This window comes from Amia ocellicauda, chromosome 4 (assembly GCF_036373705.1).
Source record: "Amia ocellicauda isolate fAmiCal2 chromosome 4, fAmiCal2.hap1, whole genome shotgun sequence".
Taxonomy (NCBI): Eukaryota; Metazoa; Chordata; class Actinopteri; order Amiiformes; family Amiidae; genus Amia; species Amia ocellicauda.
This window is the reverse complement of record NC_089853.1, coordinates 6,311,905-6,337,247: the sequence shown is the minus strand read 5'-3', so window position 1 is coordinate 6,337,247 and position 25,343 is coordinate 6,311,905. Positions and strand designations below refer to the sequence as shown.

Sequence of the window (25,343 nt, the reverse complement as noted above, 5' to 3'; positions counted from 1 at the left end):
GGTTTGGGAACCCCTGTTGTAAATGGTAACTGTTTATAGATAGATGAGGTAGATTTTATTTATTCCTTTTTCATAGCTTTTTTAATTCTGTGAACTATGTTCCCGATGCGTGTCGATAGTGCAGCGTTGTCTTTGTGTGCCGTGTTACTGTGCGGCTCCAGGTCTCAGACTGAGTGTGCCGCCTTCGTGTACAATAATGAATCGGTATTATTGGACTCTTATTGGGCAAATGAAAAATGTTCAGCCATGTTTGCCGGAGTGATTAGGGATCATGTTCGCTCGGGGGGGAGGCTGTGATGGATCTCATCTGTGAAAGTGGCCAATTATCTTGTCTAACGCCGACTATCACAGCTAATGTGTTTACCTGATTAGCCAAGTGTCTGTGAGAACCTGTACAAATGATTGCGGTGCTTTGATTAATATGATTATCTCACTTGCAAGTGTCTCTTTTTTTTTTCCTTTTTTCTTTTTTTTTTTTTTTTCCTTTTTCTAGCTCCTCCAGGTAAAACTGTTACTGGCAGTGATTGGGCCGACCCTCTCTCTCTGCTTTCAGTAACATTTCCACTGTTCTCACTTACAGTACTTTATTAACCCCGTAGAAGAGAACAAATCTGTTCTTGTACCTTATTTGGGGCCCGATCCATAGAAAACCAGCTTGACCAGATTGAAACCAGATTCCTTAAACAATGATGCTGACACCTTTGCACTCTGCATGTTATTAAAAACCCATCCTCAGCGATTTCATTTCAGTACCTCTCTGTTACTACAGTATGTGATGCCCATCCAGTAAACTGATCAAAATACATTTGCCAAAATGTATAAATCAGTACAGCAACAAATCCAAATAGCTGTTCATTCAATTAAATCCTCCTTTGATGATTACAAAAAAAAAAGTTTCCTTTTTCCAACACAGAATTAGGCTGGTGTCAGTAATCGTGTTCTCTTTATCACTGATGGCTATTATGGATCAGTCCCCAAACTATAGCCTTCCACGTGTTTCACCTTTCTCTCTCTACAGTAGACATGTTGTATCAACGCACCTGTATACTTACACAGTTTTCGTTTTGGCACTGAAGGTTTGCCCAACATTAACCTCACAAAAGACTGCCGGGCCGTGGGGACCGTGGGTGGAGTTGTGTGGATGACACCTTTCCCTAAATTAGAATATTATGCATCTCTGAAAAAGACACCAAATGCAAACGCGCCAGGAATAGTTTCATAGTGGAACTGTACTGTTTTGCCGTATCACCGTAGCCTTAGTTACCCGTTTAACCATTCTAAAGGACTTCAAAAGCAAGTGACCCTTTATGAGGCATTTGTAAAGAGTCTGAACACAATTACAGCTTTTCTTTTTCTTTTTTTATTATTATTTCGGTTTAAAACTAATTCTGAGCAGTTCAGTGAATCTTAATAGCATATTTATCAGCCAAAGCAGTGGCAATCTGTGAATAAATTACATTAGCCATAGAATTAGACACGGCGGTCTGTGCTGTGTCAGAGGAGCCCGTTTACCGCAGTGAGCTGCGTTTCTCACACTCTTCATCACAAGCACTGCTGCTCATGAGTTTCCTGTGTAAAAGTAGAGTTACTCGTTTATTTGTTGACTTTATTTTCTTGTTCCCTGGTGGTGTGAATTTTTCTCGTTTGCTTTACCCTCTGTTCAGTTGAGAAACCGCTGAAAAGAATGATCCTGCTTGAAAATAATAAAAATAAAAGTTAAAGCTTATCTTCTCGTATCTACGCCGCTAATTTATACCCAGTATGGCCATCACTGTGTCGTCCGAGTTGCTGTTGGTCTCCATGTCAGAGGTTCCTTTAATACACCTGAGCAGCTCAGAGGAGTTGATTGGCCTCCCAAGATGCACCACAAATGACATTCCTGATGCCTCCATTATGGAATGGTGGTGCTTCTTACTGAAATTGGTGATGTAGGCCTGTAAGGTGACTCCTGGACTCTTGAGGACATGCGTTGCAAAGAAGTTGCATGAAAACTAATAAAAAGATGTCCGGGAAGCTTTTGAATATATTGATTAACAAAGCTGATGGCCCTGACAATATGAGTTGATAGCTACAATGACTCAAAGTGGTCTCCAAGTTCCATGTTCCAAGTTCCAAGTTCCAAGTAACCATGTACCGGTGGTGCTCTACTCTGGTCCTGGAGAGCCACAGCCCAGCAGCCTTAATGGGTCACTTTATGCTGCATTCCAGACAAAGTCAGATGTGGGAAATTCCTACTTGATATTTCCAACTTCCATCCACAAAGTGATCCAGTGTTTGGAGCTCGAAAAAAATTGACATAAACAAAAAAAATGGCTGAACTTGAGAAGCTGGTGTTTGTTTTGCAGGTGTACGAACAGCTGAAATTTCAACAGAGAACCATACAGTTAGAGGCTGCGACCTTGTCTCATCCAAAAACAGATTCATATCCCTATCTGCTTAGACTGCAGTGCAAATAGAAGTGAATAACAATTATAGCACCTACACCACATACAGATATCATACAGAGTTCATATTGTAGAATCCCATACCGATAGCTATTGTTATATGTTGAACAGCTATGCCTGCTAACTAAGCAACGGTTAACCGGTGTGTGGTTACAGACCTGTCTCTGCAAGCATAAGAGGTTTTGTTATGATACCATGTAGGAAATTTGACTCAATGATTTATTTTAATAGCTTAAAATAGTCTTAAAACGATTGTTTACATTTATGGCATACACAACCATGTGTGCCGCCATGTTTGCGTGATGTCATACAAACGCCTCTCGGTGAAGTCGGGGCTGTTCAGTTCCGCACGAGTTTAGTAGTTGGAACTCCGACATCGAATGGCGTTTTAGTGCACTTTTCCCAGTAGGAAGTTGGAAAATCCGACTTTCCAAGTTGTCTGGAACACAACATTAGAGATCATCCGTTTCTTGGGGAACCAATGAAAAGCTTTCAAACCGATGTAGCCAGTAAGTGGTGCAGTGAGGTCAGGTGTGAGGTCAAAACAAAGTGTCAACTGATTAACCCACTGGAGTCAGATGTCCCCGGTCTTTACGAATTAAATATGCAATGGGCAACCCACATCACCTTGTGTGTTGCGGTCCTCTAGGTCGGACGACCCCTTGCTATGTTGTGTAGCAGTCATTTAATGCCGCCACCTGCTGGGCATTGTGTGTAATAATATTAATCTTCCAGAGGGAATCGAGATGAATGTCTGTTTTTAAAGCGATCTACTTGTCTTTGCTGCTTTGTTTCTGTGTCCCCTTGTTGTTGTTGTTGTTGTTGTTGCTGTTGCTGCTGTTGTTGTTGTTTTGTTTCCTCTCACCGTGTCCGTCAGCCAGAGACCCTGCTCCCCTCTCCCACGCCATCTGTGTCTGTGATCATACGCGCGTTCCGTCCCGGCTATGTGATTGGCCGCCGCTGTCATGTGACCTTCCATCTCTTTTGTCCTTCAGTGTCTGGTTAGCATGACTGCGATCACACAAAGACAGCTCTTCTCCTCCAACAACAAGGTTCCTATCTCTTTCCTCTTCCTGTTTGCCATCGTTTGCATGGGTAGCCTCCCAGCCAGGAACCTTTACGTGTCTATTTTGCTGTTGTGTGTTTGTTTGTCTGTCTGCCTGGCTGCTTTGTGCTTGTGTCCAGACTCCTTCGTCACTCGTCTTTGAGAAGGCGGAGGTGTGGAGTTGCACCTGAGCATGAACTCCTTCAGTCAGGACTGTTTCACTGAGGGTTACATTGTAATTATTAAAAATCATTAACAGACTGGAAGAAAGCTATGAAACACTTGCACTAAAGTCTGGGAAATATAATATAATTAAACTGTAGACTTTGTTTTGCCGCTGTGATCAAAGTTATTGAGCAAGGAATTCAAAAACGTTGCTATTAAATCTTCGAAGAATTTTCAAAAGCAATTAGCGCACAACATCAATTACTCCGCAGTGATCAATCTCTTCTAAGCTAATTATCTGTGTGTGTGTGTGTGTGGTTGGGGTGGGGGTGGTTTAAGAGTTAATTCCTTTTCATTATGATTATTATGATTTATTTGATTGAATGCTAACTGCTCCAGCTGTGCGACCCTTCGGAATCTCCCTGATTCCAGCTGTGGCCGCGGTGCATGCAGGTTCCAGTAGAGACGGAACCCGCGCCCACCCTCACCCGAGCCGAGGGACAGGCTTTCGGTTTCTCTGTTCGTCCTGGGCGGGTGGTGGCCGCGGGCCTGCGTTTACACACCAACGCTGCCGAACGCTGACCCCGCGTAGGCCGTGTCCGTAGGCTGCACGCTTGACTGCCCTCGATCGCCCGCTTTAGTCGCAGGAGCTGCACCTCAACACACTGAATGACAGATCTCCCTTTTCCTCTTGTGCACCTTGCTTTACTTCTCTGCTTTCTGACTGTGAACCCTGGGAGCCCCCCCCCGATCGGTAGCTCTCAGAAGGTAGCGCTTGGGTTTGAAGTGTCGGCTCGGCTCTGAATTAACTACGTAGGATTACCTTCAAGAGGATTACATGTACGCTAATTTGGTCTTTGCCCCTTGATGGCTGTGTTAATGGAACCTGGCAATTTGTGAGCCGCTTTAACTTGTGTAGCAGCCAGAGCCGCTGTCTCGCTGCCTCACCCCATTGTGAAGCAGCGCGACAGCCCTGCCTTACAGCTGACGCTTCAAAGACACAAGAAACACAACAAGTGCTACCCACTCTGGTCTTCGCTACGTTTCGTTGCACTAATATTGTAACACTGCTGCCCCCCCCCGCCTCTCCAACACCTCTGCTGCCCCGCCACCTTCTCTCCTCCAAGGCCCTGGCCAGCATGAGTCTGAACACGCAGCCCATCCTGAACCTGGAGAAGTTCCACGAAGGGCAGGAGATGCCACTGCTGACGGTGCGCGGCCGCGACGACAACGCCTCGACGCCCTCCACCGAGTTCAACCCCCTGATCTACGGCAACGACGTGGACTCTGTGGATGTGGCCACGAGGCAAGGAACCACGCCCCTATCAAAACACTATCGCACAGAGACCGACCGAGAGAGACACGCACCATCTCACACGCAGAGAGAGACACACTCGGAGACAGAGACGCACACTGAGTGACACTCAAGTCCTAACTCAAATAACCATTTTTCTCTCTTTCCTGAGATCTTTCTCTCTTACTCTGAAGTCCGACAGTGATTTTTAAATCTCAGACAGGCTCCATGCGGACACTCGCCCTCTGATTACAGGAGTCCTAAGTGTTTGCGGAGCGCGATGAGACGCCACATGCGATCTGTTAAAAGACACTTGTGTGAAAGTTATCCATCATCAGTCCAGTTAAGAGTGTTTGCGATCTGAAATTAAATTCACTAATTTGTTCAGCTCCATCTGACAGCAGCCACTGTGTGGAAGAGGAAGAAATGGGATCTAATGTCATCTAGATATCGGCGTAGTTATTATAATTGAGGTTTAAATTTGAACTATCGGACAAATGCCCGTCTCAGTTTCTGTCTCTTTCTATCACTCTCGCTTTCTCTCTTCATATTCAATTCTCTGTCAGTCTCTGTCTGTAATATATTCTCTCTCTCTCTGTGTACAATGCAGGGTTGCAATGGTGAGGTTCTTCAACTCGCCCAACGTGCTGCAGGGTTTCCAGATGCACACGCGGACCCTGCGCCTCTTCCCTCGGCCCGTGGTTGCCTTCCAGGCCACGTCCTTCCTGGCATCCCGGCCCAAGCAGTCAGGCTTTGCCGAGAAGCTGTCCCGGACCCAGGCCGTGGAGTACTTTGGGGAGTGGTCCCTCAACCCCACCAACCTGGCCTTCCAGAGGATCCACAACAGTGAGTGTCCCGAGACAGCCGGGACAGAGAGAGGCTCGGCTATAATGAAAGGAAGAAGATTAAGGGTCCAGTCCAAGGGTTACTGTTGTTTTGACATCGGTCTTCTCAACTTTGTCTTGGATGGTTTGTCTCCTGCTTTTTTCATTCCAGGCTTGGCTCTGCTGCTCAAACATGGGCAGGAGCACAGACCTGTTTGTGTTGCCTTTAAAGCAACACATCTACATATTTATCTTGGTCAACTTTGTTTTCGGTCTGATGTATTTGTCTCCTTCTGTGTTATTTTCGAACAAACTGTTTTTGAACTCTCACTTCCTTCCGAAAGAACACTAGATATTTAATTTTATTGATGGATTGACTGAAAGCAAAGTTGCAAGACTAGGTAATGAAATGTAAGCCTTAATAAACTGAAGCTCTCTAAAACGATGTGCGTGTTCGTCTCCAGATGTGTACGACCCGTCCCTGATCGGGGACAAGCCTAAGTGGTATGCCCATCAGCTGCAGCCCATCCACTACCGAGTGTACGATGGCAACTCCCAGCTGGCCGAGGCCATGAGTGGGCCAGTCAAGCTGGACAACGAGGACAACGACAACGACTCTGACCCCACCGACGACAGGTGAGCCGCGTCGCCCTCGCAGCTGAAGTGCACGACTGAGGAAATGGCAGAGAAGATGTTTAGGTTGTCCCACCTGTCCTCCTTTGTCCCCCTTCATCCTTCCTGCCCTCAGTTCCGCGTCATCTAACCTCGAGATGGTCTTTGATTGCCTTAGACTTTCAGAAGCATTAGGTTTACCTTTAAACTGGGATTTGTAATGCACCGTATACTTTAGCTGTAGAGTACTTTTTACCATATACAGTGAGGGAAAAAAGTATTTGACCCCCTGCTGATTTCGTACGTTTGCCCACTGACAAAGAAATGATCAGTCTATAATTTTAATGGTAGGTGTATTTTAACAGTGAGAGACAGAATAACAACAAAAAAATCCAGAAAAACGCATTTCAAAAAAGTTATAAATTGATTTGCATGTTAATGAGGGAAATAAGTATTTGACCCCTTCGACTTAGTACTTGGTGGCAAAACCCTTGAGGTCAGACGTTTCTTGTAGTTGGCCACCAGGTTTGCACACATCTCAGGAGGGATTTTGTCCCACTCCTCTTTGCAGATCCTCTCCAAGTCATTAAGGTTTCGAGGCTGACGTTTGGCAACCCGAACCTTCAGCTCCCTCCACAGATTTTCTATGGGATTAAGGTCTGGAGACTGGCTAGGCCACTCCAGGACCTTAATGTGCTTCTTCTTGAGCCACTCCTTTGTTGCCTTGGCTGTGTGTTTTGGGTCATTTTCATGCTGGAATACCCATCCACGACCCATTTTCAGTGCCCTGGCTGAGGGAAGGAGGTTTTCACCCAAGATTTGACGGTACATGGCCCCGTCCATCGTCCCTTTGATGCGGTGCAGTTGTCCTGTCCCCTTAGCAGAAAAACACCCCCAAGGCAATGTTTCCACCTCCATGTTTGATGCTGGGGATGGTGTTCTTGGGGTCATAGGCAGCATTCCTCCTCCTCCAAACACGGCGAGTTGAGTTGATGCCAAAGAGCTCGATTTTGGTCTCATCTGACCACAACACTTTCACCCAGTTCTCCTCTGAATCATTCAGATGTTCATTGGCAAACTTCAGACGGGCCTGTACATGTGCTTTCTTGAGCAGGGGGACCTTGCGGGCGCTGCAGGATTTCAGTCCTTCATGGCGTAGTGTGTTACCAATTGTTTTCTTGGTGACTATGGTCCCAGCTGCCTTGAGATCATTCACAAGATCCTCCCTTTAAGAGAGTGCTCCTAATCTCAGCTCGTTACCTGTATAAAAGACACCTGGGAGCCAGAAATATTGCTGATTGATAGGGGATCAAATACTTATTTCCCTCATTAACATGCAAATCAATTTATAACTTTTTTGAAATTTTTGTGTTGTTATTCTGTCTCTCACTGTTCAAATACACCTACCATTAAAATTATAGACTGATAATTTCTTTGTCAGTGGACAAACGTACAAATTCAGCAGGGGATCAAATACTTTTTTCCCTCACTGTAACATGCCAAGCAGGCACGTGTTTCTTGAGATGCCAGCAAACCTCTCTGAAGACCGACACAAAACGAGGCCAGCTGGAAACAGAAATATTAGTTAGCACTAGGCTCTCTGTGAAGAGGGTAGCAATGTGGGTCAGGATGTATCCCGTCTTGGTGCGCCGTGCTGTGGACCATCGGCTGCCATGTCCTTGGGACTGCCTGACCGGGGCCCTGAGCTTGGAGATCAGTCGGACCACAGCGACTTTAGGTCCTGTATTTCGTCAGACTGACCATTCCGCCCCTTGTCCCCCCTAGCGGCAGCGACAGTGTGGACTATGACGACTCCAGCTCCTCCTACTCGTCGCTCGGGGACTTCGTCAGCGAGATGATCAAGTGTGACATCAAGGGGGACACACCCAGTAAGTGAGCGCCTTCAGAGCGCAGGACAAACACAACACCCCTGCTCTTAGATTATACCTCCTGTTGCGTGACGTGTCGATGTGAGTGCTGACGGCTCTGGGTCGGTGCCGTTGCAGGTGTGGACCCCCCGACACACGCGGCCCTGGGGGACCCCAGCGAGGTGGAGTTCCAGGAGTTCCAGGAGTACCGGGGCGAGGGCGAGGACCCGGCGCTGGACAGCGAGGCGTCCCTGGAGAACCACCAGCCGCGCTCAAGCTCCAGCACCACGGCCAGCTCCAGCCCCAGCACCATCATCCAGGGGGTCAACCAGGTGAGATGACACTGCGCTGCACGCACACACACACACACACACACACACACACACACACACACTGGACTATTGTTTTGGGGCTCTCTGCTCCTCTGACCCTCTGTCTCCCCAGGAGCCCTGCGAATCGGCGGACGTAGAGGACCGCGCCGCCCCCGGACCTCAGCCCTCGCTCCCAGTGCTGGGGGTCCCGGCCTTCGCCAAGCTGGGCCTCGAGCGGCGGGAGGGCGAGCCGGTGCCCACCGCAGACGGCACGCCGAAGAAACGCGACTACGACAACCCCTACTTCGAGCCGCAGTACGGCTTCCCCACTGAGGAGGAGGGCGACGGGGACGAGGTGGAGGAGAGCTACACCCCCAACTTCCCCCAGAGCGTCAACGGCAGCAAGTGAGCGCCTCATCCCGGCCTGGCCTGGCCCGACCGCGGGGGTCCGAGTCTGCTGTTACCACCGTGCTGATCGCTGCTGTCAGAGATCCGCACTGACTCCTGTGTTTATATTGAATGAATCTGGCTGATCCCTGTCCCCAGGTGGCTCACAGATAATAATGCAATTGTGGTTCAGATTGTATTTATATAAAGGTCTTTAAATGTATTGATTAATGTTCCACACTGTAGAATTCACTAACTGTGGCAGAATATGACAGAATACATTCGTCAATACAATATAAATTGATTAAATAGAGAGATAAATAAATAGTTATCATAAAAAATCCAGGGGGCTGTAAAATTGATGTTGGCAGTGGCAGCGGGCAGGATCAGTCCGGCTCTGAGATCAGGAGCAGTGAGCGCTCGGCCTTTTGCCCCCGGCTCGGCCCCGACGCCCCCCAGGGTGACTTCCTGCCCCCCGCTGACCCTACGCCGGGCCGCTCTCTCCACAGGTCCCAGAAGCCCCTGAGGCCCAGCTCTCTGAAGCTGCCCAGCGACTCGGACGCGGAGTCGGACTCCCGGGCCAGCTCGCCCAACTCCACCATCTCCAACAACAGCAACGATGGCTTCGGGGGGCTCATGTCCTTTGCTAGTGAGTGTCGTTCCCCCCCGTTCCTTCCACCTGACTGCTTTACCCCCCGGGGGGCAGCTGCTTAAAGCCCCCCACACCTCCGCTTTAGTGTGAAATACAGCAGCTTTCACCTTCATTAGTGTATTGACGTCCATGTGAACCAATGCAGCACTTTAAACTCGAGCAGCGTGTCGAGATGCTTTATTCCAGTCCCGTGGAGCTGCAGGTACTTCCCGTTGAAGCGCTTAATTGCCTATTTGAACCAATTATAGGAATGATTTGTCTAAATTTATTTTTTCCAGTTTTTTTTTTTTTTGCCTGTGGCGATTTGAAGTTGCCGTCCCTGTCGAGCAATATTCAGATAGTGTACAGCGTGACTGAAGCATTTTCCACATTTAAAAAGAAAAGCAAAATATCATCAGATCATTTTAGAGAGTTTCTCCGATTAAAATCCAGTTTTGTGAAACATAACAAGATTAAAGACAAATTTTAAACCATTTGCTGTCTGTTTCGGTTGCTAAAGGCAGTCCTGGCACAGCCTTTTTAGATTTTAACATTTCAAAGGCATACAAAATAAACACACACCATGAATACAAACTCACAGAGAGATTAACAATAAATGCTCTGAGATGCCACTGAGGAGCAGTTTGGCTCGTGGAAGGCAGGGGCTCAGTTTGCCCACACAAAGCTGGCACCGCTCGGCTTCACAGCCCGTCTCTGTGGGAGGGAGTGCGGTACCAACACCTCTCCCGTTCTCTCTCTCTCTCTCTCTCTCTCTCTCCGATTGCCACTTTTTTGAGAATGTATTAATTATACCTTCTGCTCTCCTAGACTTGTTTTTCGTTCGCTTTTCCATCTTTCTTCCCCTTTTTTTCTTCTTGTTGGTGAAGCTGCAGGAGCCAGGGACCAGCTGGAGTTCAGCGCCTTTGATTTAGATTTGTGTTTAGTTTTTTGTGCTCTTCTTATAACTGTCAGCTTTAGAGGACTCATCAGCTGCCTTTGCTTTCGGTTAGTGTTTTTAGAAGAGCTGGAGTAGAAGGTTCTTGCGAGTGCGTGTGCATGTGCATGTGTGTGTGTGTGTAATGAACTCTTCCCTCAGCATATATTGTCATGTGAATTAACCACCATGTCTAAAAGGTGACTCAGCTCATTTGTTGTCATACATTACAGTGCACAAATACACCAAAACAGCCCTGTGCTTTCATCTCCTTTCTCTGCACACTGTGGGAACCATGACAAACATAAACACCTTGATGCTCTGTCCCCCCCGTGTCGCAGGTAATCTGTACAAGAACCACAGCACCAGCTTCAGCCTGTCCAACCTGGCCTTACCCACGAAGGCGGCCCGGGATAAGACAACCCCGTTCCCCAGCCTCAAAGGTACCGCCCGTCCCCCCGGCCTGCCTGCTCCCACGCGTGTGTCGCTGTGCCGTGCTCTCTGTGGTACTGGACTAGCGCCCCAGCCTCTCTCTCCACCCCCCCAGTATTGCCCTCTCTCTGGTCTCTGTGGCGTTGTTTAGTCTCTGTTCTAGTGATCCTCAGAGTTTTATATCGTCCGTTTTCCACAGCTTTTTATTTTATTTATTATTATTTATTTATTTACTACTTATAATTTGCTCTGTGATAATTAACTCCAGGGGTTTTACCTGCTATGCCTGCTTTTAAAACGGCTTTTTTGTATATATATTTACATTCATTCACATATTGTAACGTAATGGGGACACAATTAAAATTATACTTATCTGCTTCAAGTCACGTCCAGCGATAACCCTTAACATTTGATGGCTTTGGTGTTAAGTTGTGTGTTTACCTCACTTGTGATGGGCACCTCAACACCACGTCTCTGAAAGAGGAGCTGTATTCTAGGCAAGAGTGGACACGAACCAATAACGAGACTCATAAAGACAAAAATAATACATTTTCAGCTTCATCACCTGTTAAGACTTTACAGTTACTGTTCATTCTCGAGTGTGTATTGAATTCTAAACTATACAGTACGGTGACTCCAGAGCTTGTGTTTGTTTTTGAAGCTTTGTGTAGCGACAGTGCGTTGTGTGTGCATTGAACTCTATTCGCCAGGCTTTCTGAGATATAAATGACTTGTGTTGATATGTCTGTGTTTAGTCTCGGTACACGGCTACTTTAGTTTGGGTTTTGTGTTTCTTTACATTCTTTTTTTCTTTTCTTTTTTTTCTTTTGCTACACATTATCCAAAAACAGATTACTTTAATCCCGAAGTAGAGAAAGAGAAGGAGGAAGGTTGGTATCGTAGCCGATTTTGTCCGTCTGAACTTCACTGAAGGGTCAAGTTGAGACACTATGGTTCTGTTCAGGAAGCATTGGACTTGTTTTTCCTGCTTTGTTTTCTCAAAAGGAAAAAAAAATGATTTCATTAATGGAATACGGTTTTGAAATAGTTGGATTTCCACGTATTTTATTCATGAGAACATTCCAAATATATATTAGTACATATCGATATATATTGATGTACGATTGTGTGTGTGTATGTATATATACACACACACACACACACACACACATATATATACATACATTAGCATGTGTATATATAAGTATGTGTAAGTATGGCTTAAGCTTGATGAATAGTGACCACAGCAACCTTTTAGCTCCTGATCTGAACTCTCTTTATTGTCCAGCGGAGGCAGGAAGCCCGGGTATGTTCCTCTTCACTGCAGTGTCTTGAGTTTGCTAGTCTGCTGTGCTTTGAAACGCTCCCACTATCCCCTAAAGCCCTGCTACTGTAGTATAGTATTCCCACGAATATGGTGCATTGCTTTCTAGACAGCATTAGCCTAGAAGTAAGGACCAACCCCCCCACCATTTCCTGTTACTGTACTTGTGGGAGACTTTGCGCAAAACTACTAACATGCACACATTTGAAGAAAACAGAGGTTTTTTCAATCTGTGCAGCTTTTGTTTTCTTTTTAAAAATCATACTTTCGACACATTTTTTCTTTCTCTTTCTCTTTCTTTGTGTTCTTTGTGTTCCCTGTTTTATTTTGTTGTTCCCCCAAATGCCTGTCATGGGGCCGGCTCTCACCGTGTTTGTTTGAATATGTGGGTCATTCTTCGGTTTGGTCTTTGTTTCTTCGTTGGTTTGTCCCCCTCTCCCCCTCGAGTGAAATCTGTCTGCAGCAGTGTGTGGCGCTTGTTGGCAGCACGGTCCACTCCAACGGTTTAAAAACCCTCTTGAAAGACCGAATTGAAAGCCGTGCTTACGGCTGGAGTGGAGCTCCGAGGCCCCATTGTCTCTGACGTTGATCAGCATTGACTCTCACTGAAAGACTGCAGTGTCCCTTGGCGCTCAGTTCACAATTTAAGTGCTGAAGGGTGCACTGGTGCTGACAGATGCTGTGTATTGGACAGGGACCCTATGCAATGACCCTGTTTCTGACATCCATCAGTGCCAACATTATTCCAGTCAAGTGTGCACCTCGGCCCGATATTGCCCTCTCCGCCTCAGTTCTCTTCCTTAAACGTCGCTGAAAAGAACTTGAATTAGTTCAAAAGGTCTTTGCAGTAACCATAATAAATGGCACTTTTCCACAGTACTGTAGCAAATTCTAATGACTATTAGTACAGGACTGTCTGAAGTGTGATCTGGGCTTTCAGAATATGCTCCAAAACATAAACTTGCACCCCACAACACTTTATGATCAGCCTCTTGGCTCCAGGGACAGATGAATATAAATTCTACATTCGTCTCAATGGGCTTTGATCGAGGAGTCCGCTTTGATCGGCACGGTGTCGGGACTGGACTGATGTTTGAGTGTCGTGCCTGTATTGATTTCTCTCTGGCTTGCAACTCTTTAATCGGGTTATTTTGTTGTGTATGTATTTTTTGATAGATTCTTATTTTTTTTGAAGAAGTGTTTGTTGGTTTTGTTTAACTAGTTTTGTTATGGCTTGAGTGGTTTCTTTCACTGCACTAATTGTGGATTTTGTGTCCAGTATTTGGGCTAAATTCTATAATGGAGATAATAACTGAGGCTGGCCCTGTCAGCAGTGAAGGTGGGTCTCACCCTTGCATGAGCTGCATGCTTATACGCCAGTCAACAACAACCTCCCAGCATCCTTTGCACCCGCCTCACCAGGCTACACTCATGTTGGCCAGTCTATGTCACATGACATCCACCACCTCGACTTCCCATTGACCCTCCTGTCTTCTAATGTGATTAATGGCAACAACTCCATTTTTTTTTAACCACATGCCTAATTATTATCGTACTCTTTATTGTTGTTTACCAGTGCTGCATGACTAAACACCATGTCTATGATTTGTGTGACCTCACGGTGCCGACATTTACTCATAGCGTTTTTTAACCTCTCAGTTTTTAAGTCACTCCTGTTTTCTGCCAATGTGCGATGCTAGAGTGCTGGCATTCTCTCCTTTCCTAGTTTATTAGTATTATTATTAATATTGTTATTGTTGTTTCTACTCTTATTGTAGAAGAATTGGTATTGGTAGTTGTAGTGCCATTAATATAACTATTACTGTCTGTAGTAAACCATAGTAAACATAGTAAGTGTTTGAGAAGTTGGAGAGGACAGTTTTGTAGTCCTGCATTTGCTCTCTGGAAGTCCAGCCCGAGACTATGTGTGTGGCGTTTTATAGGCAACAGGAGAGCGCTGGTGGACCAGAAGTCGTCCGTCATCAAGCACAGCCCAACGGTGAAGAAGGAGTCTCCGTCTCCGCAAGGCCGAGCAAACAACACGAGGTGAGGACCGAGGCCGGACTGGTGCCCTGTGATCTCTGCAAAAGACCTGAGGAGGAGAACTTCATCCAGTCTTTGTGCCAGCCGCCCGTGGAGACTAATGACCTCTGCCCCTCTCTGTGCCCGTGTCCGCCCCCCGGCAGCGAGAACCAGCAGTTCCTGAAGGAGGTGGTGCAGAACGTTCTGGAGGGCCAGGGCGTGGGCTGGCTCAACATGAAGAAAGTGCGCCGCCTGCTGGAGAACGAACAGCTGCGCGTCTTCGTCCTGAGCAAGCTGAACCGGGCCATCCAGTCGGAGGAGGATGCCCGGCAGGAGGTCATCCACGACGTGGTGAGTAAGGGGCGGAGCCAGTAGTGAAGATAGAATCCAAACACGAACCTGCTGATTGATTAACTGGTATAATTGGGGTTTGGTAGAACAGGAAAGACAAAAACTATTAATTGTTAAGTTGTGTGAGTAATTGGTTTGATTTGCATGTTGTTTTGTTGTTTTTGTAGGAGATCAGTCGCAAGGTGTACAAGGGGATGCTGGACCTGCTCAAATGCACCGTGTCCAGCCTGGAGCACTCGTACACCAACGCCGGGCTGGGGGGGATGGCCAGCGTCTTCAACTTGCTGGAGATCGCCCGCACCCACTACTACACCAAAGGTAAGGTGGGAAAAGAGCCAGAACCGGGTCGAGGCCGGTACCTCTGGACCTGGCGCTGAGTCTCAGGGATCTCTGCCAAGCAGAACAGCCAGGACGACTGGAAACGGCACCGGATTGACCGTCCGGTTATGAAAGAACTGCTACTGAAATAATTAGTGAAATGTGTGTGTGGGGGGGGTGGCGAGAACAGTAACAACTTCCTCTTTAGCTCTGAAGTGCAGCAGTCAGTCCACCTCTTGTTATAATCACAGGCAGGGAGGAGAGAGACATGTAGGCTTGATGTGTTTTGACATTGGAAAAGTAATTGGAAATCCGTGGACGGACGCTTCCGAGTGCTTTCAAACAGGGGTCGACTGAAGTGCGCGGTTGAAGTGGAAGATGTGTGCGGCTCCTGGGGAGTGGACAAGTGATTAGTCATTCAATTGCATCTCCTTTTTTACGAAAACAAACGCACAGGTCAAGTCAGAGCTGCCCACCACAATGGCTACAAATGCTTGATTTCTGCTCTTTTTCATTTTTCCGCCCATCCAGACATCTCCATCCTTGCCAGCCCTGCGCTACATAGAGCACATCTTAATTAACTTTGAGAACTTCCACCGATACTGCCCCATCTCCTCACAGCTCTGTTCTCTGGGCCCTCTGTGAACACGTATCCCGATCTCTGCTGCACGTTGTGAGATGGCAGGGCTCTAAGCAGACCTCTCTGCAGACCGCTGTGCTCACAACTTCTGCTGAAAGCATGACTCAGCCTGACTCGGCCTTCACAGAAACTGCAGCTTTTTAGTATTTTTGCTGAACGAGAGCAGATGTATGATTAGTGGTGTAAATGACATAGTCCTGGACCTGCCACTGAGCTGAACTGTCAGGGACATCAGTAACATAAGCAGACATCCCCTCCTCCCCCCCACATTATATTTCAATAATGCTTAACGGGTGTTTGTAGTAAGGTACCCCTGCTGGGGCAATTGCACAAAAACGAATAGGCTCTTCATGGTTAAAGAAACTAAAGCACTCGTGTGACCAGGCCTGGCTCTCAGCAGACTCTGAAGCGGGTCAGACTGCCGTCTGTGTCTCCTCTCGCTGGTCAGCCTCTGCGGAGACGCCCTCTCGCCCTCTCGCTCTCTCACACGCTGTCTCCTGTCCCCTGGGTGTTCACTCTCTCTGGTCCCTGTGGTTTTTCTTCTGTAATTTGTAATTGACAACAAACAAACAAACCAAAACCAAAACAACCTGAACTCCCCTTCCCTTGTCTTTCTTTTTCCTCCCTTCCGTGACTTTCTCTGCCTCTTGATCACAATTCCTCCTGTCTGTCCCCTCCCCCTCCTTCTCCTTCTCTTTCTCCTCCCCTTCTTCCCTCCCTTCCTGCTTTCCTCTGAAGAGCCCGAGAAGCGCAAACGGAGCCCCACGGAGGGAGGAGGCAGCAGTCCAGGCAGTAAGGAGAGTTTAACGCCCAAAGGGGACGCCGCCCGGCCCGCGGGCCCCCTGCTGGTCCCTAAGCTCCAGCTCCACCCCGCCGCCTCTTCCTCCACAGGGAAGGGGGTCCGCCAGTTTGACACACGGAGTCTCAACGAAGAGAACTTTATAGCCTCCATTGGTGTGTACCGACCTGCATGCACACGTAAGGGGTGCAGCTCCCGCCTCGGCCAGTAGGGGAGCTGTTCTCGTGTCCCCTGCCCCCCCACACACACATTGAGTCCCAGTGTAGCTGCTCCTTTTCCATCTGAGAGACCATGTGACGGGAGAAATCAGGAACAAAAACTCAACCCTCAGTGGTGAGATTGTTTTCCTGACCTCGAGTAATGTCCGTGGAAGGTCCAGATTAACGTTTGAGGACCCTGGACTTCCAAACCCAGTTATTTACAGGCAGGTGTCCATCGGGAAGATCCGTAAAGGAAAGCATAACTGGCTGTGTAACTCGACATTTCCCAGTGGTCTGAGGTTTTGAAAGGAATACGGGGTTTAGTTCCACTAGTCAGACGGTCTTTTTAGTCCATTCAATGAGATTTACTGTCAGAAAGTAGCAGAACAAAACAAACACAGATGTCAGGCCTCTTGATGAAAATGTCTGTTTTTTGTTAATGATGTACTCTAGATGTTGAGGACAGCAGGAATAGAAGAGGAGCTATAATCAGCCCTCCAAATTATTACACAGCCTCTCAGTGCCAGTTAAGACCAGTAGTTTTAGTTTTTTATATTATTATTTCGCCCCTAAATACCTGTCTTTAAAAGCAAAATGGCAGAAAAGCTGTCAATAACGACACACTTGAACGTGCCTTGAGTTGAACAGTTCTGTGCACATGTTTACGTTTTTCTACAGGACTGCTGCATGCCTTTATCAGACCTTCCTTGTTTTTTGATTTGTTTATTTTCTCCTCCAAGCGAAATCTGCAGTATCTGAGCCATATCTGAGATCATTTCAAACCCCAACTAGACAAAACAAATCTCACTAAATACAGGCAGACACTAAAAATGGTTGGGGCAGGAGTCTGAACATCTGAAGCTACTGCAGTTTTCTCTGTGGGTGTCTTGGGATGCTAGCTCTCCTCTTTCGAGACCACAGGTGACCCCCTTGTTCCTCTGTAAACAGACTTAAACCAAACCACCATGAGATGAATGAGACTGAACACATTATGAACACAAACCGATTGTCTGTAGAAGGAGGACTGTCATTCTAAATTATTTGACTTCGGTGGGTTCGTTAAGTTACACTCTACCTAAGCCGGGCGTGGCTGTGTTTTGTCAAATTGGCATTTTTGCTTGTGTTTGCACTGCTCTCAAATTCAGAGATACTGGTCTGAAGGGGCAGAGTTGTGCTTTAACCCGTCTGTTTCTAGTGATGCACCATTCCCACATGGTCTCTGCTCAGCAGCTTCATTAACACAGGTCTGTGTACACCGGACTCGGGCTTGACCTCTGACCCCCTTTGTTTTCGAGATGCACCTTCAATTCTACTGGGCGATCATGAAACCGTGTCACCGCTTCTGCCGATTCTCATTCTAATGGCTGTACCGGCTGCACATTGATTCTCCCCTTATTGGTTAATTATGTTTTGCTATTTTAATTTCATTATTTTGTGTCATTGATTTATTTTTCCCCAGGAAGCACTTTGTAAAGGTGCGTATTTGGGTAACGTTATGATTATGAAACAATACCAGGTGTGTTTTTAGACACTTTGATTCGAGTGGACCTATACGTTGATGAAACGAATTACAAAGTGCTTCCCCGTTTTCTTTAAAAAAAAATATATATATATATAATAATAGTAACCTGCATCATTTGAGTTTGGTTGTGTCTTTCGTCTTTATTGATATCGATTTTATTTTCTAATCCCATGGTCTTCCATTCCTGCCTGTCCGACCAGCTCTCTGACTCTCTCTCTGTCTTTCTCTCCTCGCTTGCAATGCATCTTGGGTAGAATTGTGGAGCAAGCACCAGGATATCAGAAAGCAAAAAGCTATGGAAAAACAGAGTAAGACATTTCACACAAAAAAAGAGATCTCTCATAACTGCCAACTCTGAACCCAACCCACCCCTTCTCCTCCTCCCCCCTCCCCCCTTCCTCCTCTCTGGTATCCTGAGTGAACTGATCGCAAGATTGAGGCAGGGTTTAAAAAGCAATATTTGAATCACCAGATATACACATTTTGACCTGGTCGGATCAATTATTATTATTATTTTAACAGTAGTCAATCTGAAGGCAAACACAAAGGATTTTGATCCGCACTTAATGCTCCGTATTCATCCGTTTGTATAGATATCCTTCTTCAAGTTGTAGGGTAGATCAATTCTGATTGCTTGCAGAATCAACCAATTAGCTGTGTCAGTTTATAAATGATTTTATTTTGGACCTGTGCTCTCTGAGACAATAAGATGACAATATTGCCCCCTACTGGGTGGGAAGTATCAAACCTTTTGCACACAAAACTGGTCAACCATTGTGTGACCGTTACAAGATGCATTACTTTACATGGTTCATGGTGCTGAGAACTCACAGCGTAATTGATTTGTGTTTGAGTTATTGTGTTTTGGTTACTGTATCCTAATCCAGGATTTAAAAGGCAGTGTCTGTAGGCCAGGCATTTTACTCTCTTGAGACGGTAGAACCAACCACTATGTTGAGATCTTACAGGCTACAAAGCAGCTGGAACTTGACCCAAGAAAACAATACAAATAAGTGTCTACATCGCACACCAGTTCTAGTTGGCCGCGAGTGGTTTTGTTTTCCTTTTACATGTTGTGTGTTGGTTTCTTTGTTTGTGTGTTGAAGTCGGCGGAACCACTCGATCTAGTCCTCGTCCTGCCACCCCTCCCACCCCCACCTCCCTCTCGTGTTGCCCTGCTGTGTGTGGGTTGGCAGCTATGGATTCCCTCAGCCAGCTAGATCTGTTTTTGCCTCCCCAGGTAGCGGCAATAGAAGTGTCTGTCTGTCTGTGCTCTGGGCGCCTTGCTCTCCCTCGGACCGTTTCTCTCGGTCTTTACTGATCTTCTCCCACGCAGATCCTCGCACTTTCTTTCTCCACCTCTCCTATGCTCTCTCTCTCTCTTTCTCTCCCTCCCTCCCTCCCTCCCTCCCTCCCTCTCTCTCTGTCTCTGTCTCTCACTCTGACTGTCTCTCTCTCTGTCTCTCGCATAGTCTCTGTTGCTCACCCAGCCGCTAGCACAGCGCGCCCCGATGGGTGGGGAAGGTCGTGCAAGGGCTGAATTCCCGCAGGATTTGCTCTGATAGGACAGAGACGAGTTCCTGCTCCAAACGCAGATTTAGAAAATGGAGATTTTATATTTTCAAGCGTCCCGTGCATGTGTTTGGAAAGGTGGGTTTTATTAAGAATTAATTCCACGGATGGGCGTCAAGGACATGGAAAAAAACAAAAGCGGTTCAGTTATATTTATTTATATATTTATTTATATACTTCAGTGCTCCAAAGAGAGAACAAATCAATGCATGCAGTGTGTAGACCTCCAGGCATTGCTGTCTTGGTGAATGCAGCCCATGCACTGGCCCCTCAGTAGGCAGGCGTTTGAGCTCAGGGCCTGGCACAGCTGTGTAGCGCTGGGCTCAAATGCCAGGAGCTTGACGGGAGGTTCTGCAGGACTGTCGGGGGACTCCGACGGGCCCGGAGAATCCCCCCGTGCTGTGTGTGGACGGCAGTCCCCGCTTGCGGCCTCCCAGATCCCGTCCAGGCGACGGTTATCAACACGAACTCCGACTGCTGACTGTCCTGGTCTCCGACACCAAAGTCTCACAGGCTTGTTTTCCCTGAAGCAAAAGCACATGACCAAGAGCTTGCTAGATGTTCCCATGCAATTATGATGATTTTGGTTTCAAGAATGTACCCTTTCTTCCTTGACAGTCATCATAAATAAAATGTTGTTGTACATATACACATCTATATACACAAGCCGAGTGATTTGAGGCACTGTCTCTATTTTGAGAGGTTTTAAAGCAGTTTTCTGTGCAATATTGATGATGTAAACAAGGACAAAAGGGTTAATGTTTATACTGCCTTGATCAATCAATCGATCGATCTTTATTTAGAACAGCGCCCTCCACAGGGTTTCCACAGAGCCCTTCATACATTGAAATTGACACAAGCTTAATACAAGCTTGATGTGAGAGGACCCACCAGAGAATAGTAAGCCCTTAAAACTAACTACAACATTTCACCCTGACTGGTTAAACCCTGCGTCTGATGGAAGATGCATTGTATAGAGAGAAAAGCATGGGATACCTCTGCAGTGCCTGCAATTGTAGCCCAGTTCACTGCACCTGGTCCATCTCCTCACTGCACACCAAACGTGGAGCCACTTCTCCCGAAAGGAGAACCAAAATGGAAACTCGCATCCGCAGCAATTAAGTGGAGTAGCTTCTGCCTCAGTTGCTTCAGCTGGTCACGTGACTTGTTCCAGGGTGGGTGATGCTGGCAGCCCGTGGTCGCCGTGTGTTAACTGTGCCTTTCCTGCAGGGACTGAGGGGGGGAAGCCCTTCTTTGACCTGGGCGACACAGACGAGAAGAAATCTCAGATCAGCGCCGACAGCGGACTGAGTGTCACCTCGGGCTCACAGGTCTGCGTCTCGAGTCACGAACTCCGAAGCTTGACGAGTTAGACTTTACTGACCGAAACACTCACGGTTGGGTCTCTCTCTTTCTCTCTCTCCTTCTTTCTTTCTCTCTCCGGACACAGAAGAGCGACTCCGAGTCCATCGCCAGCTCCGAGCCGCCCGCCCTGACCCGGAGCACGAGCCAGGACTCCGAGGCCAGTACAGTGGTAGGGCACGGCCACGGCAGAGTGGTTAGGCTTCTCGCTGCCTCTCCTCCTGTTGGCAGCCGCTTCCTCTCTGTTGGCGTCCTCCCACAGTGCGACCCTCTATCTGAGGCCGCAGATCCTCCGAAGCAGCCCGTGTAGAGCCCGTTGAGTCACAGTGGACAGGGCAGCGTAGAGCACTTTTATTTTAATCTATGAAGCATTATAAGTAACTCCTAACTCCTATAAGTAACTAGTAGATTAATGTTGCCTTGCTTTGAAGACAGTTTTATCACTGTGCTTATTGATCTGTTCATTTATCTGCACATACAGCACAAAACAATAACCCTTAAGGGAAATTTGCTTTAGAGCCACTAGCTGATTCATCAGACAGTTTGGAAATTGTAGCTGCTGATAGCTGAGAGTTGCCCAGATCTCTGAATGGACAGAGAGCGGGCAGAGAAAGAGAGAGATGGAGAGCACTACGACTGACTCGCTCTGTTCCCTTTGTGACCTCCAAGGTGAGCAACAGCTCGGGGGAGACCCTGGGGGCGGACAGCGACCTGAGCAGCAACGCGGGAGACGGACCGGCGGGGAGACTGGCCCCCCACCTCACCGTGTCCAGGGGCACGCTCTCCGACAGCGAGATCGAGACCAATCCTGCCACCAGCGCCGTCTTTGTGAGTTTTGTTTACTTAATCAGTCTGGCTGCTGACGAACAATTAAGTAATTCGATGGGAGCTGAAACGCAGACATGGCAATGGAAAGCAGTGGGGGTGTGCCTCTAAATCACACCGTGCACAACAGGACCATTGATCCACTCGTAGCTTCACCACACCCAGGAACTGGATGGTCCCGGGTCGAAGCTATAGGTATTATTTCAGCAGAAGCTCAAGTCCTTCCTTCAGATCACCCCCATGGTCCCGTCACGTGTGACCCGCTGTTGACTTCGCCCCGGTGTCTCTGTAAGCAGCTCTTGCTGAATGACTGATCATTAATGATGATATTGCTCTTTCCCAGGGGAAGACTCACATGTTGAAGCCCGGCCTGAAGCAGGGCAGGGGAAGCCTGCCGGGCAGAGGGCCGCCCCCCGTGGCCCCTGAGGACGTCAGCATGAGGGTGTACCTGTGCGAGGGCCTGCTGGGTAAGACCGCGCCCCTCCCAGCCTCTCCTGTCCCCCAATACACCGCCTCCCATTGCCCTGTGTGTGGGATTCTGGGCAGGAAGTGCAGTGAATGGAGCTGCCAAGGCTAGGTGATCAGGCTGCTGGAAATGTGTTTTTTTGATGAAGAGCTGTGTGCAGTAGTGTAAACGCAGGGGACCTTTGTGTGTTGATGTTTGGTTCTTGAATGAATCGTCTGAAAGTCATGTTCTTTCATCCAATGTACTGAATCAAAGGAAAGGGTCAACTTATGATCCAGTCTTCAGTAGAAGTGTTGAAAGTATAGAGACTATCCCTAAGCCGACTGAGTTGCCCTTTCTCTCTCTCTCTCTCTCCTCTTTCTTTCAATCTCTGTTCCTCCGCTTCTGCTCTTTGGCTTCGGCAGAAGTTGCTTTGTGAGGCATTTTCAAACACGTTGTCTTTCCGATGAGCCACTTACTAACCCTGGCTTCATCAGTCTCATTTAATAGGCGGTCTTACAATTTCCAACACAATAGGCCGCGCTCGGTGAATTGTGAGGTCTCCGAGCCCTGCTCTCTGTGTGCAAACAAGTGAATTACGGTGATGCATAGACGCCTGTTGAACACAGAGTGTGGGCCGAGTTCAATTCACAGCTGCAGCCATCCCACTGTGGACGTGAATAGCCCTCGCATTCATCTTAACCTCTCACCATTAACATGATGGTGTGGTTTTCTTTCTTAATACAAACAAACAAAACAAAATAGCTGGTTAAACAACACACCAGTATAGTCTGACACACTTCCTGTGTCCTCTACACATTGTCACACATTGACCGCTGCGGACGTCTGCCGCTCACCTGCGCTGTCTGTCGTCCTGTAATTAACCAATCGAATGTCGCACCTCTACTCTCTGGCTTAACTCCAACCTTGCCGCCTCTCTCTCTCCACGCTGCTTGGCCGGGACCCCTCACAGGGAGGGACAAGAGCTCCATGTGGGACCAGCTGGAGGATGCAGCTATGGAGACGTTCTCTCTGAGTAATACTAACCTCTGACCTATGACCTGTGACCCTTCACCCACCCGTGTCATGCCCTGAGAGCTTGTTGGCTTGCTGTGTTTGCTCGTACAGTGTGGTGTGTGTTTGTGTGTCTGCATGCAGTCCAGCATTTCGCTCCTAAAATGTTTTTTGTAGGATACTCTCGAGTTACGTCCTCGTTGGTGGCCATTTTAAAGGCGGGATAAAAAAGCAACTATTTTGATTCTGTCGAGCAGTGTTCAGCTGTGTATCGCCTGTGTTTAAGTGGCACATCGAACAGGATGTCGTATTGTTATTGTTTTAGGAGTGATTCAAATGATTTCCCATTGAAACACCTTCACAGGGAAGCAGTCGATGTCATTAGTATTTTTATTTTGTTTTTAGTTTTGGGGTGGAAGAAAAACAATTAAAGTGCGCATATCTCCTTCTGTAGCATTGTCCTGTCTACTTCTTGTACTTATTATTTCTAACTGAGGAACAAAATGGTGATGTTCATAGCATAGGTTGCTGGATGAAATGTATGAAAAGAACAAAACAAAAACACTGAATCCTAGGAGCTGTGTCGCCCCCCCCTCCCCATACGTCAGCCCTGAAGTGATATTTTCACACATGTTTGTGTGACCTTTAAATAGAAAGTTTAATTGTCTCTTTTCCTTGCGAGAGAAGTGACAGTATTGCTGTCACCCCTTCACACTAATAAGCAGACTGGCCTCTTAACACCCCTCCACCCCCCAAAATAGGAAATCATGAGTTTTAGCAGCTGCCATAATTGTGACGGTGTTAATCCAGTAGATAAATAAACCAGCCCCTCATATTTTGACCGTTGAATGATGGGAATGCATGTAATACTGTTTGCAACATTATGGACGCATGCATTTGTGGTGTTAATGTCATCCTGTTGATAAGAGTTGTTTCTGATATCAAGCGATAAAGAACAATACTAACACCTCCCCTCCCCCCCCACCCCCAAACAAATGCATGATTAACAATATAATTCAGTCAGGCTTTTGTCAAAACGTTTCAGAGAGGTGGAGGACGAGGTTTCTAATAAAAACACTCTTTCAGCAACACGGCATTTAATCGGACAGTGAAATCAATCCTTTAATAATAATAATATTGAATCCTTCCCTTTTATACTGTGTGTGTGTCTGCACCCTGCATGATGCCTCAACCCAATCTAGCCCAAAACAGACTTATAATTTTCTACAGTAAGTCCTTGTCTTCGTGCTGGTTTTACTGTTTAATTCATTAAATCATTTCCAGACTCATCTGATGTCAGAACCATTGCAAGGGGCTCATTTCTGGCTCCTGGGGATCCAAACTCTAACCTGTGAATCTCAATCGGTACTTTGGGCTCGACCGGGAACCGTGTCACTAATATCACAACTTCTACTACTGCTAACCCTGCTGCTAATAACCGCCAAACGAGCCCCTTGCAATGCCTGTATCAAAACAGCGGGAAAAAAAGGTTCTGCTGTGTAGCTTAAATTGACTGCAGGTGTGAGCTGTCTTGTGTGTGTTTGTGTGTGCGTGCGTGTGTGTGTGTAGGTAAGGAGCGCTCCACACTGTGGGACCAGGTGCAGTTTTGGGAAGATGCCTACCTGGATGCCGTGATGCTGGAGAGGGAGGGCATGGGCATGGACCAGGGACCGCAGGAAATGATCGACAGGTACGACTGCAGCACCTTTCACCAGCCTGGCAAAACTTCCAACAGGACTCTCGTTGCTCTGTTGTTTTTTGCGCCAGTGGAGTGCTGAAAACCGAAAACCACACGGGCAAAGGTCTCGCTTTCCTGACGTGGATTTCTAATTGGTACTCAAAGCGGTCCATCTGTCTTGGCTGGGTTTTACAAACCATCCCACAGCTACTGAGCCCCTGTCCCTCCACACAGGTACTTGTCGCTGGGGGACCACGACCGCAAACGCCTGGAGGACGACGAAGACCGCCTGTTGGCCACCCTGCTACACAACATGATCGCCTA

At 47.2% G+C, this 25,343-nt stretch overlaps 1 protein-coding gene across 41 annotated transcripts in view; it reads left to right on the top strand.

Moving 5' to 3' along the window:
- Positions 1-25,343, top strand: part of madd (MAP-kinase activating death domain) — a 67,580-nt gene that overhangs the window by 31,071 nt on the left and 11,166 nt on the right. For 2 of the 41 annotated variants that reach the window (XM_066700742.1, XM_066700721.1), the window contains exons 8-29: positions 3,440-3,496; positions 4,782-4,960; positions 5,559-5,794; positions 6,237-6,408; positions 8,170-8,273; positions 8,391-8,584; positions 8,697-8,968; positions 9,460-9,599; positions 10,857-10,958; positions 13,551-13,610; positions 14,215-14,317; positions 14,458-14,644; positions 14,812-14,962; positions 16,341-16,556; positions 18,378-18,431; positions 20,926-21,026; positions 21,146-21,226; positions 21,727-21,885; positions 22,226-22,349; positions 23,301-23,363; positions 24,911-25,031; positions 25,254-25,343. The exon at positions 25,254-25,343 is cut by the window's right edge and continues 16 nt beyond it. In XM_066700742.1, coding sequence (XP_066556839.1) covers positions 3,440-3,496; positions 4,782-4,960; positions 5,559-5,794; positions 6,237-6,408; positions 8,170-8,273; positions 8,391-8,584; positions 8,697-8,968; positions 9,460-9,599; positions 10,857-10,958; positions 13,551-13,610; positions 14,215-14,317; positions 14,458-14,644; positions 14,812-14,962; positions 16,341-16,556; positions 18,378-18,431; positions 20,926-21,026; positions 21,146-21,226; positions 21,727-21,885; positions 22,226-22,349; positions 23,301-23,363; positions 24,911-25,031; positions 25,254-25,343 — 2,966 coding nt within the window. Of the gene's footprint in view, positions 1-3,439; positions 3,497-4,781; positions 4,961-5,558; positions 5,795-6,236; positions 6,409-8,169; positions 8,274-8,390; positions 8,585-8,696; positions 8,969-9,459; positions 9,600-10,856; positions 10,959-11,798; positions 11,838-13,550; positions 13,611-14,214; positions 14,318-14,457; positions 14,645-14,811; positions 14,963-16,340; positions 16,557-18,377; positions 18,432-20,925; positions 21,027-21,145; positions 21,230-21,726; positions 21,886-22,225; positions 22,350-23,300; positions 23,364-24,543; positions 24,571-24,910; positions 25,032-25,253 lie in introns of all 41 variants that reach the window. The other 39 variants (XM_066700741.1, XM_066700720.1, XM_066700759.1 and 36 more) reach the window with 25 other exon arrangements.